The sequence below is a fragment of the Euprymna scolopes genome, chromosome 22 (genome assembly GCF_053919585.1).
Source record: "Euprymna scolopes isolate OS-2025 chromosome 22, ASM5391958v1, whole genome shotgun sequence".
Classification (NCBI taxonomy): domain Eukaryota; kingdom Metazoa; phylum Mollusca; class Cephalopoda; order Sepiida; family Sepiolidae; genus Euprymna; species Euprymna scolopes.
Genome location: NC_136503.1, coordinates 38899255 through 38912262, shown reverse-complemented (window position 1 = coordinate 38912262; position 13008 = coordinate 38899255). Strand labels below are relative to the sequence as shown.

The following is a 13008-nucleotide window of genomic DNA, read 5'->3' as shown; positions in this document are numbered from 1 at the left end:
TTGCTTTTGCCTTATGTTTTCTTTTGCTTTGCTTTAAACAGAAAATCTTTTCCGGTTTTTGTAAATAAAAAAGTTTATGTTATTTTAAATAAAATTTTGAAAAACATTCATACATGCGTGGAATGAGGTATTATGGTGAGTAATAAACTAGCTTAGGGAAGAGACAAAGTGGATGATCCCCGACTCTTATTTCTCCCCCTCCCATTCCCTTTTGGCCTCATGCCACATTGTTCAAAGGACCCCCTCTCATTCTTTATAAGATATTTTAATAAAGTATTGTATAAAAAATGAGGGGCCCTTGGCAATAAACAAACAAACAAATAAATAAATAAATAAATAAAGGTGTAATCTGCATAAATTAAAATATCATATTTAAGAGTATTATATGACTAGGCAATGCCGGGCGGCCTGCTAGGATATATATAGTGAAACATCTGCGACGTGAAACACAACATCTGTTGGCAGCAAGCAACATCATATCTCTAGTACGCTACTCTGAAACGTAAGTAACACATTTTCTTTGTAAAGACTTGCATTTCATATATGATAGTGCACACTCAAAATTAATGAGGAAAATATGCTTCTCCAGTGTTTACGATTCCTGAAAAGATGAATGCTAGTGCCTGTAGTTATTAAAAATAACATGCACACATTTCATTAAATAAAATTTATCCAGATATATTACTAAAGTATTCAAATACATCGTACATTTATGTCAATTTAATTTTCACATGCTCACTCATCAAATAATGGACACAATATTAAGATTGTTTTAATATATTTTTTCTAACATAATTACGTTTTTTAATGTACTGTATTTAAATATACTTTATTTTTTTTAGAGCTAACTATAATTTAGGTTTATTTTTTTCACTCCCTTTAAAATAAAAAATATATAAATACGTAAATTTTTATCAATGGATTGGGTTTTTGGGTTTTTTTTAATCGCATATCTTTTTCAAATAACTGTTTATGTTCTGTCATTGTTTAGATATTTCTATGCGATTAGAAAAACACAATCGATTGATAAAGTTTACGTATTTTTATATTTTTATAGGGCGGGGTGAAAAAATAAACGTAAAATCTAGTTAAACTAAAAAAATATTTTTTAATCGACGACCATCGTAATAGACTGCGCAGGTTTAAATAATGTATATTTAAACATAAAACATTAAAAAAAAAAACTAAATGTTAAAAATATTAACAAAAAAATCTTAATATTTTGTCCAAATATATAATTAAGCAGTTTCGGAGAATAGCGGAAGTGGTGTATCAATTTTGTGCTTCCATACCACCATTGACAAACCTGCCACCATCTTTGAAACTTAAAGTCTCGTTTTATGCACCATTAACGTTTCTGTTCCCAACTTAATTCTGGTTCCTTTGGATACATCAAATGTTTATTTTATTTAGGAATTTTTTCTTTCAAATTCCTCATTATTTATACATAAGGTCGTCAATAAATCTGTCAACCATGATAATTATGTAATATATATATATATATATATATATATATATATATATATATATATATATACAAATTAATGATGATATGAAATGTACGCTTTATATTAATGTTAATTTCAACAAACGGTGACACTGCGGTTTGTTCCTAGCTAATGGCTTCGTGACCGGGTTTGAATCTCCCGCCCGGCTGTAATCGTGATTCCCTGACTGATGATTCTCGAAAGGATGAAACACTAGTCCCTGTAGTTATTAAAAAATACATTTCATTAAATAAAATAGACGTTTTTTGGCTATTAATTTTATTTTCGGTCCTTTCCAACTTCACTTCTGGCGAGAACTGGCTGATGTAATCACCATGTTTATCATAAGTCCGAGTACTTTCCAATCCTTCAGGATTCATCGTCAGGGATGAATTAATCTAACTGGTTTTGAGCAATTTATAATTTTTTTTTATTTAATTATTTATGCTTTTTTCCATTGGTTAAAATTAATTGTTTGCAAATCTATTAAAATAAATAACTCTTAACACTAAAGTTTATTTTATTAATAGTTTTTTTTTTTTTTTTTTTTTCAATTTTATTAGTAATAATGTTTCTAGTATTTCAAGTTAATTATTGATTTGTTCAAGTATAGATGTGTTAACTAAAATTTTTCCTAAATTGGGACGGGACAGGAATGTTGGTTAGTCAAATTGTTCAAAACCAGTTAGGTTAATTTATCCCTGACGATGAATCCTGAAGGATTGGAAAGTACCTAGATTTATGATAAACACAGAAGTGAAAACTTATTCGGTAGTTGGAAAGAATCAAAAATAGAATAGACAAAACGTCTATTTTATTTAATGAAATATGCAATAGAGAAAAAAATGCTGCCTAAATACCCATCTAACTATATATATATTATAAATTATATTATACAATTGAACCCCAAGTTACGGCATTAAAAATTAGTAACAAAATACAGTAGAGCACATCATCAAATAACATAAATGTCACCGTAAGAGGAGGCAAATACCGTAAGCAGGAAGAAAAAAAAAATCGTAACCAGGGGTACATCTTAGGGCCACCATATCCCGGGGTTCTAAAATATATATTTACATTCTAGTCTCTGTAAATACAGATTTGTCCCAAAACATGCAGGATCTAAATCCATAGGAATGCGTATAGTGTAGTCGTATATATTTAGTAAAACCAGGCTAAGTATTTGCCTTCTATTGCCTGCAAAAATTAGATCTACAGTATTAAGTTGTGTGCTATTTTTGTATAAGGTACTAAAGTCCTGTTGCCATGGATTTTGCTTTTTATTTTCAGATTTTTTTTTTTTTAAGATGATTTATTTATGGTAAATAATTCATATTATTTACCACCCAAAGTAGATTTATATTACTATAGAATTTCCTTTACTGGTGGAAATTTAATAATTTAAGCACTTTAGATTTACTTTTTTGACAGTTTTATTGTAGGCATAATCTTCAAAGTATTAAACATCCGCAAGTAATTTTAACGTCTTTAAACTGCCAATTATGGAATTTCCTGCAATATAAAAGACTTAGAAATAGCTGAAATCATTAAAAACTAAAACAAATACATAGAAAAGTATTGCTATTGCGTTTGGTTACAGTTACAGTGAGAAATTCACTTAAAATTAAAGGGAATTGAAACGAAGATTATTAAACGTTCGTGTTAGTCGTAAACAAGCGCTATAACTTTACACGAGCAAAATTATCGGCAATTTTCTTTTTTTTTTTTTTAAATGCTTCATTTTTACCCAATGGATAGTTAAAAAATATTGATTAGACGAATAATACCAGCGAAACTCAAAAGCAAACCCAATCTCACTCTACAAAAATTTGCAGGGGATTGCCGAAGGGTTATGAGCATAAGAAGTTGTGGGAGCCTTTCCTAGTCTCACACAAAAACACGCGTTCACATCTCAAGCTATATTACTTGTCATATACATACGCGCACACAAACATACACGTCCATACACGTACATACATTCACGTTCGCGTACCTACACTCACATTCACGTGTATACACACACACGCTAATGTACACACATGTACGCACACATACGCGCACACGTATGCACACAAGAGCAACATCAATTCCCCTTTCAAAGGAAACCCACACATGCGCAAAAGACCACCGGAAACAATTATAAAAGCAAGAGCAATAAGCAGCATCTTCCTTTTCGGACCAGCTCTCGAGCTGAGAGGTTCGGCTAACCAGCTGCCTCCCTTTCGGCAGGCGTGCGCTCGCACGCGTCATGTCCCCTGCTACTATGTATGGGGCACAAGCTAACAGACAGTACGTACACCTTATACGTTTTCTATCTCCATGACCTGGATTGACTTTTTCTCATTTTCTCTCTCTCTCGCTATACTGCAATAGACTTTTCTTCTCGCCAGCTAATAGCGAGAGACGCAGACCAAATTGGATTGACTTTTTCTCTTTCTCTCTCTCTCTCTCTCTATACTACAATAGACTTTCCGTCTCACCAGTAAACAGCGAGAGACGCACGCCAAACTAAACAGGTGTAGTACCCTTTTCTTTCACTTGTTTCTTCACAAAATAAATACTAGTTCGTTTAATTCAATTTAACACGTTGTTCGTTTCTTCCTCGAGACAATTCATTTTCCCTATTTTGCACCACCACCACAAAATGGTGACACCCGAACGTGAGACGAACACGCATTTCCTTCTAAACCACAAGTCCCGCAACAAACTGGCACCCGACTGACGTGAAACGAACAAGCATGGTGACCCTAGCTTTTTGAAATTAATTGTTTTGAGCAAGTCGCGCATTTTATTTGATAAAGAAAAAAACGAACATTTCAATAAAGAAAAACAAGTGAACCACTACCGACAGAAATAACTACTACAAATAACAATGACGAAACCCCTCGTCAGACTCGGCAAAAAAATAAACACGGAGCTGTCGACTTAATACCAAATTTTTAAAAAATTCGAGCTCGACAAACATTTTTCACGGTTTCCTGACATTACCCTGTTCAAACGCGAGGAGCTAAATCACATAGGCCTATGCAATTCTGTCCCGCACAGCAGACACAACAACAAAGAAACAATTACAGAACATCCCTATCAACACATAGGAAGAAGCTGAATTAACAATGAGTTGAGATGCACCACGCACACAGATAAACTCACAACTGGAAGTTTTGTTGACACCGGCAACTGGAAACTCATTCAACACGAACGAATGCACAACAAACACCCGTACAGACAATGTACACACACTACAACAGACTCACATGCGAAGACAACGGCAACTGGAAACCCATTCAACACGAACGAATGCACAACAAACACCCGTACAGACAATGTACACACACTACCATGGAGTCATTTGCGAAGACACTGTCAACTTGACACATGACGTCAACACGAAACAAAAATTTTCCCTCCAAACGAACAATTCACTTCACTATCCAAGCAACTCATTGCACATGTCAGCACATAACAAACAAAACAAATGTCAGCCTAAAAAAAAGAGTAAGCACCTTTTCCACGCATAATAAATGCTTTTTTATACGAACACACTCCGTTTTTGACATTTTTGTTAAACAACCACACCAACAGCAAAAAAACAGACGAAAAGTCAATTGCCAAAAACATTACTTAAAAAGAAAATATATATATATATATATATATATATATATATATATATATATATATATATATATATATATATATACACTGCATATTTTTTTTCCTAGGAAGGAGAGTATTTTGGGAGCCTTTCATAGTCTCACACAAAAATATGCATTCACATCTCAAGCTATATTACTTGTCATATACATAAACGCACACAAACATACGCGTGCATGTCCACACATTTACATATATTCACGTTCGCGTACATATGCTCACATTCACGTGTATACACACACACGCTAACGTACACACATGTACTCACATACGCGCACACATACGTACACAAGGACAACCTCACTTCCCCTTTCAAAGGAAACCCACACATGCGCAAAAGACCACCGGAAACAATTATAAAAGCAAGAGCAATAAGCAGCATCTTCCTTTTCGGATCAGCTCTCGAGCTGAGAGGTTCGGCTAACCAGCTGCCTCCCTTTTGGCAGGCGCGCGCTCGTGCGCATCACATCCCCTGCTACTATGTATGGGGCATGAGCTAACAGACAGTACGTACACCTTACATGTTTTCTATCTCCATGACCTGGATTGACTTTTTCTCATTTTCTCTCTCTCTCTCGCTATACTACAATAGACTTTTCTTTTCACCAGCTAACAGCAAGAGACGCACACCAAGCTGGATTGACTTTCTCTCTCTACAACAATAGACTTTTCTTCTCACCAGCTAATAGTGAGAGACGCACACCAAACTGGATTGACTTTTTCTCATTTTCTCTCTCTCTTTCTATACTACAATAGACTTTCGGTCACACCAATAAACAGCGAGAGACGCACGCCAAACTAAACAGGTGTAGTACCCTTTTCTTTCACTTGTTTCTTCACAAAATAAATACTAGTTCGTTTAATTCAATTTAACACGTTGTTCGTTTCTTCCTCGAGACAATTCATTTTCCCTATTTTGCACCACCACCACAAAATGGTGACACCCGAACGCGAGAGGAACACGCATTTCCTTCTATACCCTAGACCGCTACAAAGTAATTCTAAAAGCATAAAAATTGGGTGTACGTCACAAAATTTCTTCTCCCTAAAGAGAAGAGAGTTCTCTCCAACCACATTCTCTGTATAAAATCAAAGAATTGCTCTCCTAAAAGAAAATTGCTACCCATATTTTCAAAACGAGTGGACTATAGAGAAACAAAAAGAAATTCGCCCAAGACCATGTTACCGCTGCACAGAATTATACTGGGAAAAATTCTAGATCAGAAAATTATTTACTCGTTGACAAAATAGTTTTTTAATGTTTTTAGGCTCATTGTTTAGAAAAGTTTTTATGTCATAAATGGTTTGCACTGAACTGACTCGTATCTGTGGTCGATTTCAGATATAATTTTCCAATATTATAAAAACTAAAAATCTGTCATCAGATTTTGATATTTAAGGTACTGCAAGTGTCCCGGGTTCTGAACTGAGCAACACCAGGCAACGCTTCACACCTGCTCTTCACACAGTCCAATAAGAAAGGGTTGATATCAGTCATGCTACATGCAATGAAAGCCAGATCATCCTTGTTTTACTACGCTCCCTAGAGCCTTTGGTATCCAGGTGTGTTATGGAATCAATGCAAGAGGTGGCATGCTTGATGTTAGTCAATATAACATACAAGATGGAAGAGTGAACACTGGATGAAAAGCCTTTGTCCTAAATCTTGGAGGAAACCTGCCTGGATGTAAGGATTGGCGGTAGTTTTCTGAACCAACACTGATAGTAATTGATATGGTGTGTCCACCTTATGGATAATCATGAACTCTTCCATATATATATATATATATATATATATATATATATATATATATATATATATATATATTAAGGCAAAATGGGCGCAAGAATTTGTGTATTTCGTGAAAGACAGATAGAGGTTTCGCTGTCGGTTAATTTCTGCAAGAAGTTTTCCTATACTTCCGAGATCATAATATCTCAGATTTGCAAACGGACACTGTTTCTTTCTTTTCGATAGTAAAAAAAAAAAATCCCACCGTACCGTCGTCTCCAGTATTTGTCTTTTTCGTATAAAACAAAACTATTCGAATGCAAACGACTTCGGGCCAGGCTGATGTTGCACTTCACTTAAGTTAATTGGTCCTCGATCAATGTAGGAGAAATCCTTCATACTGAGATAATTTTTTTTTTTTTTATATTGTCAGAGTGCCCCCTTTTTTTTGGAGAGGGGGGGGGCTCCACATTAAAAACGACCTTATCTAATTTGCTTTTGTGGGAAGCAAATAAATAAAACGACAAAGCAGGAAGCTTACCTGGCCCCCGGCCAAGTTTAAAAGCAACGTTCATTTTTGTGCATGTGGCGACTCCTATGATTCTTAAGTTAATTACCAACTCATTGAATTCACTATTCTCTTTGGCATAATAGTTAGCAAGGAAGACTAATTACCCTGTTTTCGAGTTTGATCCCACCTCTTTATTTCGTCCTTGTGCCAATATCCTCCACCTGGGCAAAAGTTAATTACCAACTCGTTGAATTCAAGATCCTCTTTGACCTAATGGTTAGCGTGGAAAAATAATTACCCACCTATTTTATTTTAACCATGTGGAAGCCATTCTTCGTCCTTGTGCCAATATCCTCCACCCAGGCAATGCCAGGTACTCCCCGCTAGTTTATAAAGTCTGAAAATATGTCTCTCGGCGTAAGAAAGTAAAATTTCTAAACTTTTTTTCTGTATAAAATATGTCTAGAATAAAAATTTTTTGTAAAATCTGATGAGATTTTTATAATTGTTGCTGTCTTGCAAGATAGTAAGACAAAACAGGGGTATACTTAACATATTAGGAAAAGTATGTTACAAAAGTTCACACCATGGATCTGAGGCCATACATTCAAATGGAGCTTCTCTGCATTCTCTCATGCACAGACGTGATGTTGCTAATCTCAATCTTTTGTACAAATACTATTATGTATTCTTCAGAATTATCTGATTTATGACCTACTTCAGTTCCAGCTCGATTGACCTGTTGGTCTAGTGATCTCTATCAATTCACTGTTTTGATACCTTATTGTAAGAGATAAATATCAGTAGCTTCTTTCCAAGAATTGCATGCTTATGGAACTCTTCCTACTGACTGTTTTCCTCCTACCTAAAGCTTTGAAAAAAAAAAAAAAGAAGAAACACCCTTCGTAATCAGTTTTAATTTCCCGTTTTAATTTGTAATCCCTTGGAAATTATACTTTTTTTTTTCCAAAGCAATGTTTTGTTTTTGTTTTTTCAATTTTTTTTTTTTTTTCATAGAGAATAAAGACAATTGCTTTGGAGGAAAAATTTATCTTTTTTCATAAATGTTCGCGGCACAGAATTTTTCTGAAATATTTAACAGAAGGAAAAGACACGAAAATCCATATCTGCGCGAGCCTTTTCTATTCTCACACAAAAACATGCGTTCACATCTCAAGCTATATTACTTGTCATATACATACGCACACACAAACATACGCACCCACGTCCACACACGTACATATATTCACGTTCGCGTACATACACTCACATTCATGTGTATACTCACACATGCGCACACGTACGCACAAAAGGACAACGTCACTTCCCCTTTCAAAGGAAATCCACACATGCGCAAAAGACCACCGGAAACACCTATAAAAGAAAGAGCAATAAGCGGCTTCTTCCTTTTTCGACCTGCCTTCCGAGGTGGTTGGTCGGCGCACCAGCCACCGCCGTTTTCGGCAGGCATGCGCATACCACACACCACTTCTACTATGTGGGACAAAAAGCTATCAGACCGTACATACACTTTATGCGCTTTCTCTCTCCATGAACTGGATTGACATTCTCACTCTTTCTCACTCTATCTCCCCTTCGGCTTTGGTCCATCAAAACAGACATGTGCGCGACTCTCTACTGAGCTTAACCCTCTCTTTCTACAGGCCGGCTTGCCACTTCACGTTTCTCTATTGCATTCCCCTTTCCTTCCACGTGCATAGTCGTCAACAGCTGAATGAACACGTGTACACCCAAGACTTTCATTTCTCAACAGAAAATGAACGACATGTTTATTTTATTCCAGCATTTCATTTTTTGTTCCTCTGCTCCATTTCCTTTTCTTGCCACGGGCAACAGGAAAATGGTGACCTCGTTATTTAAAAATGGAATGGATGCGTTTGAACGAAACGCTCATACACACACAGACTCTCTCTCTACAACAACAAACTTTCCCTCTCACCAGCTAACAACAAGAGACACACGCCAAACTATAGACCTTCCCTCTCACCAGCTAACAATGAGAGACGCACGCCAAACAATATACTTTTCTTCTCACCAGTAAACAACGAGAGACGCACGCCAAACTAAACACGTGTTGTACCTTTTTCTTTCACTTGTTTCTTCACGAAATAAATCCTAGTTCGTTTAATTCAATTTAACACGTACTTCGTCTCTTTCTCAATTCAATTCATTAGTCTTAATTTTCACCACCACAACAAACTGGCGCCCGACTGACGCGAAACGAACAAGCATGGCGACCCTACCTTTTTGAAATTAATTGTTTTGAGAGACGCGCGTTTTATTTGATAAAGAAAAAAAACGAACTTTTCAACAAAGAAAAACAAGTGAACTACTACCGACAGAAATAACAACTACGAACTACAATGACGAAACTCCTCGTCAGACTCAGCAGAAAACAAACACGGAGCTCTCGACAAACATTTTCACGGTTTCCTGACATTACCCTGCAACAAACACGAGGAGCAAAATCACATAGGCCTATACACATTCCCTCCCGCACAGCAGACGCAACAACAAAGAAACAATTACAGGACATCCCTATCAACACATAGGAAGAATTTGAATCAACAATACGAGTTGAGATGCACCACGCACGCTGATAAACTCACAACTGGAATGAACACGTGTACACTCAAGACTTTCATTTCTCAACAGAAAATAAACGACATGTTTATTTTATTCCAGCATTTGAGTTCTTTGTTTCCTTCATTCAATTCGTTTCATTATTTTTTCTTGTAGCGAATTAGGGTATTTATATCCTAGTTTTCTACATATCTTTTTTCTTTTTCTTTTTTTTTTAAGTACCAACTTGCTGACGGTTAACTTAACTGTAGTGAACAAACAAAGAAGGCAAAAAAATAAATAAATAAAATTGTCAGCGTTTTATGCTAAGGTTTTTTGTTTTGTTTTGTTTTTCGTCAGTGAAGAAACTGCATTAGTTTGGACGTGAAGGTTCAGTTCGAGCTTAAAAAAGTTTCATCAATGTGATAATTGCAAAAACGTCGTGTTCTAGTTCCACACCGAGTTCATAAATGATTTTTTTTTTAATACGAAGATGTTTAATTTTTTTTTTTTAGTCAGCGTTTAGACACTTTTTTTAATGAATTCTCGAATCCTTCGTTCATCAGTGTTAAGAACACTGGTATTTAAACTCGGGCATACTTCGTGCGTTCTTTGAATCCTCGCTCGCCAGTGTTATAACCCTATTTAAAGGGTTACAAGGAAAACGGAACACGAATAGTAGGAAAATGTATTAAGAACATACAACCTCTGTTGGTCCGCCGGATATAGACTTCTGCCTTACAACCTTGTCTTTTGGTATTTATTATGTATGAATCAGTTCATTCATATGTAAGACACGTAGTTCCGCCACAACAATAATCACTTCCTCTTCAGTAATCTTTTTCTTATTCCGCCCAATTTTTCAAATCCTCTTGTGGTGTTCGCTATCAACTGAAAATCTCTTTAATCTTCGAGTATTCCTGCCCCGGTATTCGTAAACAGTGATCCAGTAATAAAAAAAATAATAAAAGTAAACAATTGATTTCTTTGCAAAACTTCTGAAAAATAAATATTTCTTTTCTATTGCAGCCGAAATCGTCTATTCCCATTTACCTTGTCGGCCATGACACCCTACCAGCACCCGTTATTATTACTGTCTTTTCTTCTCTCGGTTAACTTTTGTACAAGCATTCCAAAAATATGCTTCAATGATTACCGTGTTAACTGTGTGGTTGACTGCCTCTACTGTGTTGCCTCTAGATCGGAGAGGTGTCTAGCTAGATCCAACATCCCACATGGGATAAAAGATTGCAGCAGTCAGTGCAAGATCCGCCTGGATGAATTGCCAGAAGATTGGTGGATATTTATCTACCATGTGGCGTATTGTTTTATTAAGCCGGAGGCTACCCTGGAAACTCTTTACAAGTGCTTGTATGAGAATTTTAGAATGTCACGTCTCAATCAATACATGAATGAAAACTGTTAGTGAAGTGCAAAGACGTTACATTTTTGTAAGTGTTCATACTGAAAACAACTAACACTTACAAGCGCCAAAACTATTGAGCAGATTAAAGCACCTTTGGAATATAAAACATTGTTTTAATACTGCTACTTTTATTACATGTAATTCTACGTCTGATAGAAACTTAGTCCCTTGAAGAATTGGACAGAATTATACTACATTTAGCATGAAATATGCTAAGGATGCTAGGTGGATCATGGGAACTGAAAACTTACTGCTAATACTAATTATAAACACTTAAAGGATCCAAAAGTATTGGTTATAATTGCACCAAAATTGTCATGAAGAGCCTTTAAAATGCAGGATGTAATAAAATTAAGAATACTTATGTTTTAAATAAAATCATTTAAAAGTATTCCCTGACGGAACACATTCTTTCATGTGTTTTGATTTCTGACCAATTTGTAATAAAAAATATTTTAATTGTAAAGTTATTTGAATTTTTTAAGTACCTTTTTAATAACTTTGTAATACTTTTTTTTAATTACCTTTTTCTTTAATACATGTGCAATTATTAAAATACCTGTTTAATTAGCTTTTTAATACTTGTTTGTAGTACTTTTATTGGAATGCCTGTTTAATTTTGTTTTTTAGAAAAATTATCTAATTAGGATTCTGCATTTTTTTTTTTTTTTTTTGCACTCATATTCACCCGTAAGAAGAAATATTGCCACTTGAACGTAAGAAGCTATTTAGGACCATACCTAGGGAAGATTAACAAAATATTGGTTTACATTATATTTGATCTTCTGCATATTAGTACAGTCACGGTAGCAGGAAGGGAATTCCAAAGTCTAGCTGTTCGAGGGAAGAAACTATTAGAGTAGAAAGCTTTCTGGCATTTAGGGATACTAACAGTGAACGGGTGGGATTTTGTTGCTAAGCAGGTTTGTCGGGGATATGTACATCGAGGGAGCACAAGTGCATTGAGCTCACGAGAGGACATTCCATACTTTTTAATTAACTTTCAAGTTAAGAGTAGACACAAAAGCTATTCCAAATTGTTAGTAGTGGGTCGGCGTCAGTGGACTTATTTTTGTGACAAAATGGTCATTAACAGTGCTTTTTGTTTTTAAGTTTAACCTATTTCAAACTTTAACAAATTATTACGCAGTAAAAATATTTAAAGCAAATATTTAAAGCAAAAATCGTTTTTACTGATTACTAAATTTAAAGTTATTCTAGCAAATCCCTAACCATTTAATAAACTAAAATATCGTAAAAACTGGAGAATCTTTTGCAAAAAAAAAAAAAAAATAGCTATTTAAATGGAATTTTTACTTGATTAAATAATGCGAAATAAGAAATGATTTTAATTTAATTATTTTTACTGTGCAATAATTTATATCGGTTTGAAATATGTTAAACTAAAAAAGCAAACATTGTTAATGACTGTTTTAGTACAAAAGTCTGATGTCTGCTCACTGCTATGTGAGAAATTTTCCACGTACAACCGCCATATTGGTTTTGGCCGTCTACATGCTTTGTATAGTTTAATTTGAATGCGCCAATTTGTATTCATGTATTATTTTTTCAGTCTGAGAATGAACACAGGAAAGAGCAGACTCACAACAGCGGAGTT

The 13008-nt window shown here is 35.1% G+C and overlaps 1 protein-coding gene across 1 annotated transcript; it reads left to right on the top strand.

Moving 5' to 3' along the window:
• Positions 1–417: 417 nt before the first annotated feature.
• LOC145243994 (uncharacterized) lies at positions 418–11860 on the top strand. Its single transcript, XM_080107141.1, has 2 exons — positions 418–502; positions 10994–11860. The coding sequence occupies exon 2, from the start codon at positions 11028–11030 to the stop codon at positions 11388–11390; it is 363 nt and encodes a 120-aa protein (XP_079963267.1). The 5' UTR covers positions 418–502; positions 10994–11027; the 3' UTR covers positions 11391–11860.
• The last annotated feature ends 1148 nt before the right edge of the window (positions 11861–13008 follow it).

Excerpts from the sequence above, each read along its gene's own strand:
- LOC145243994 (XM_080107141.1), top strand. The coding sequence starts at position 11,028 with ATGACACCCTACCAGCACCCGTTATTATTACTGTCTTTTCTTCTCTCG.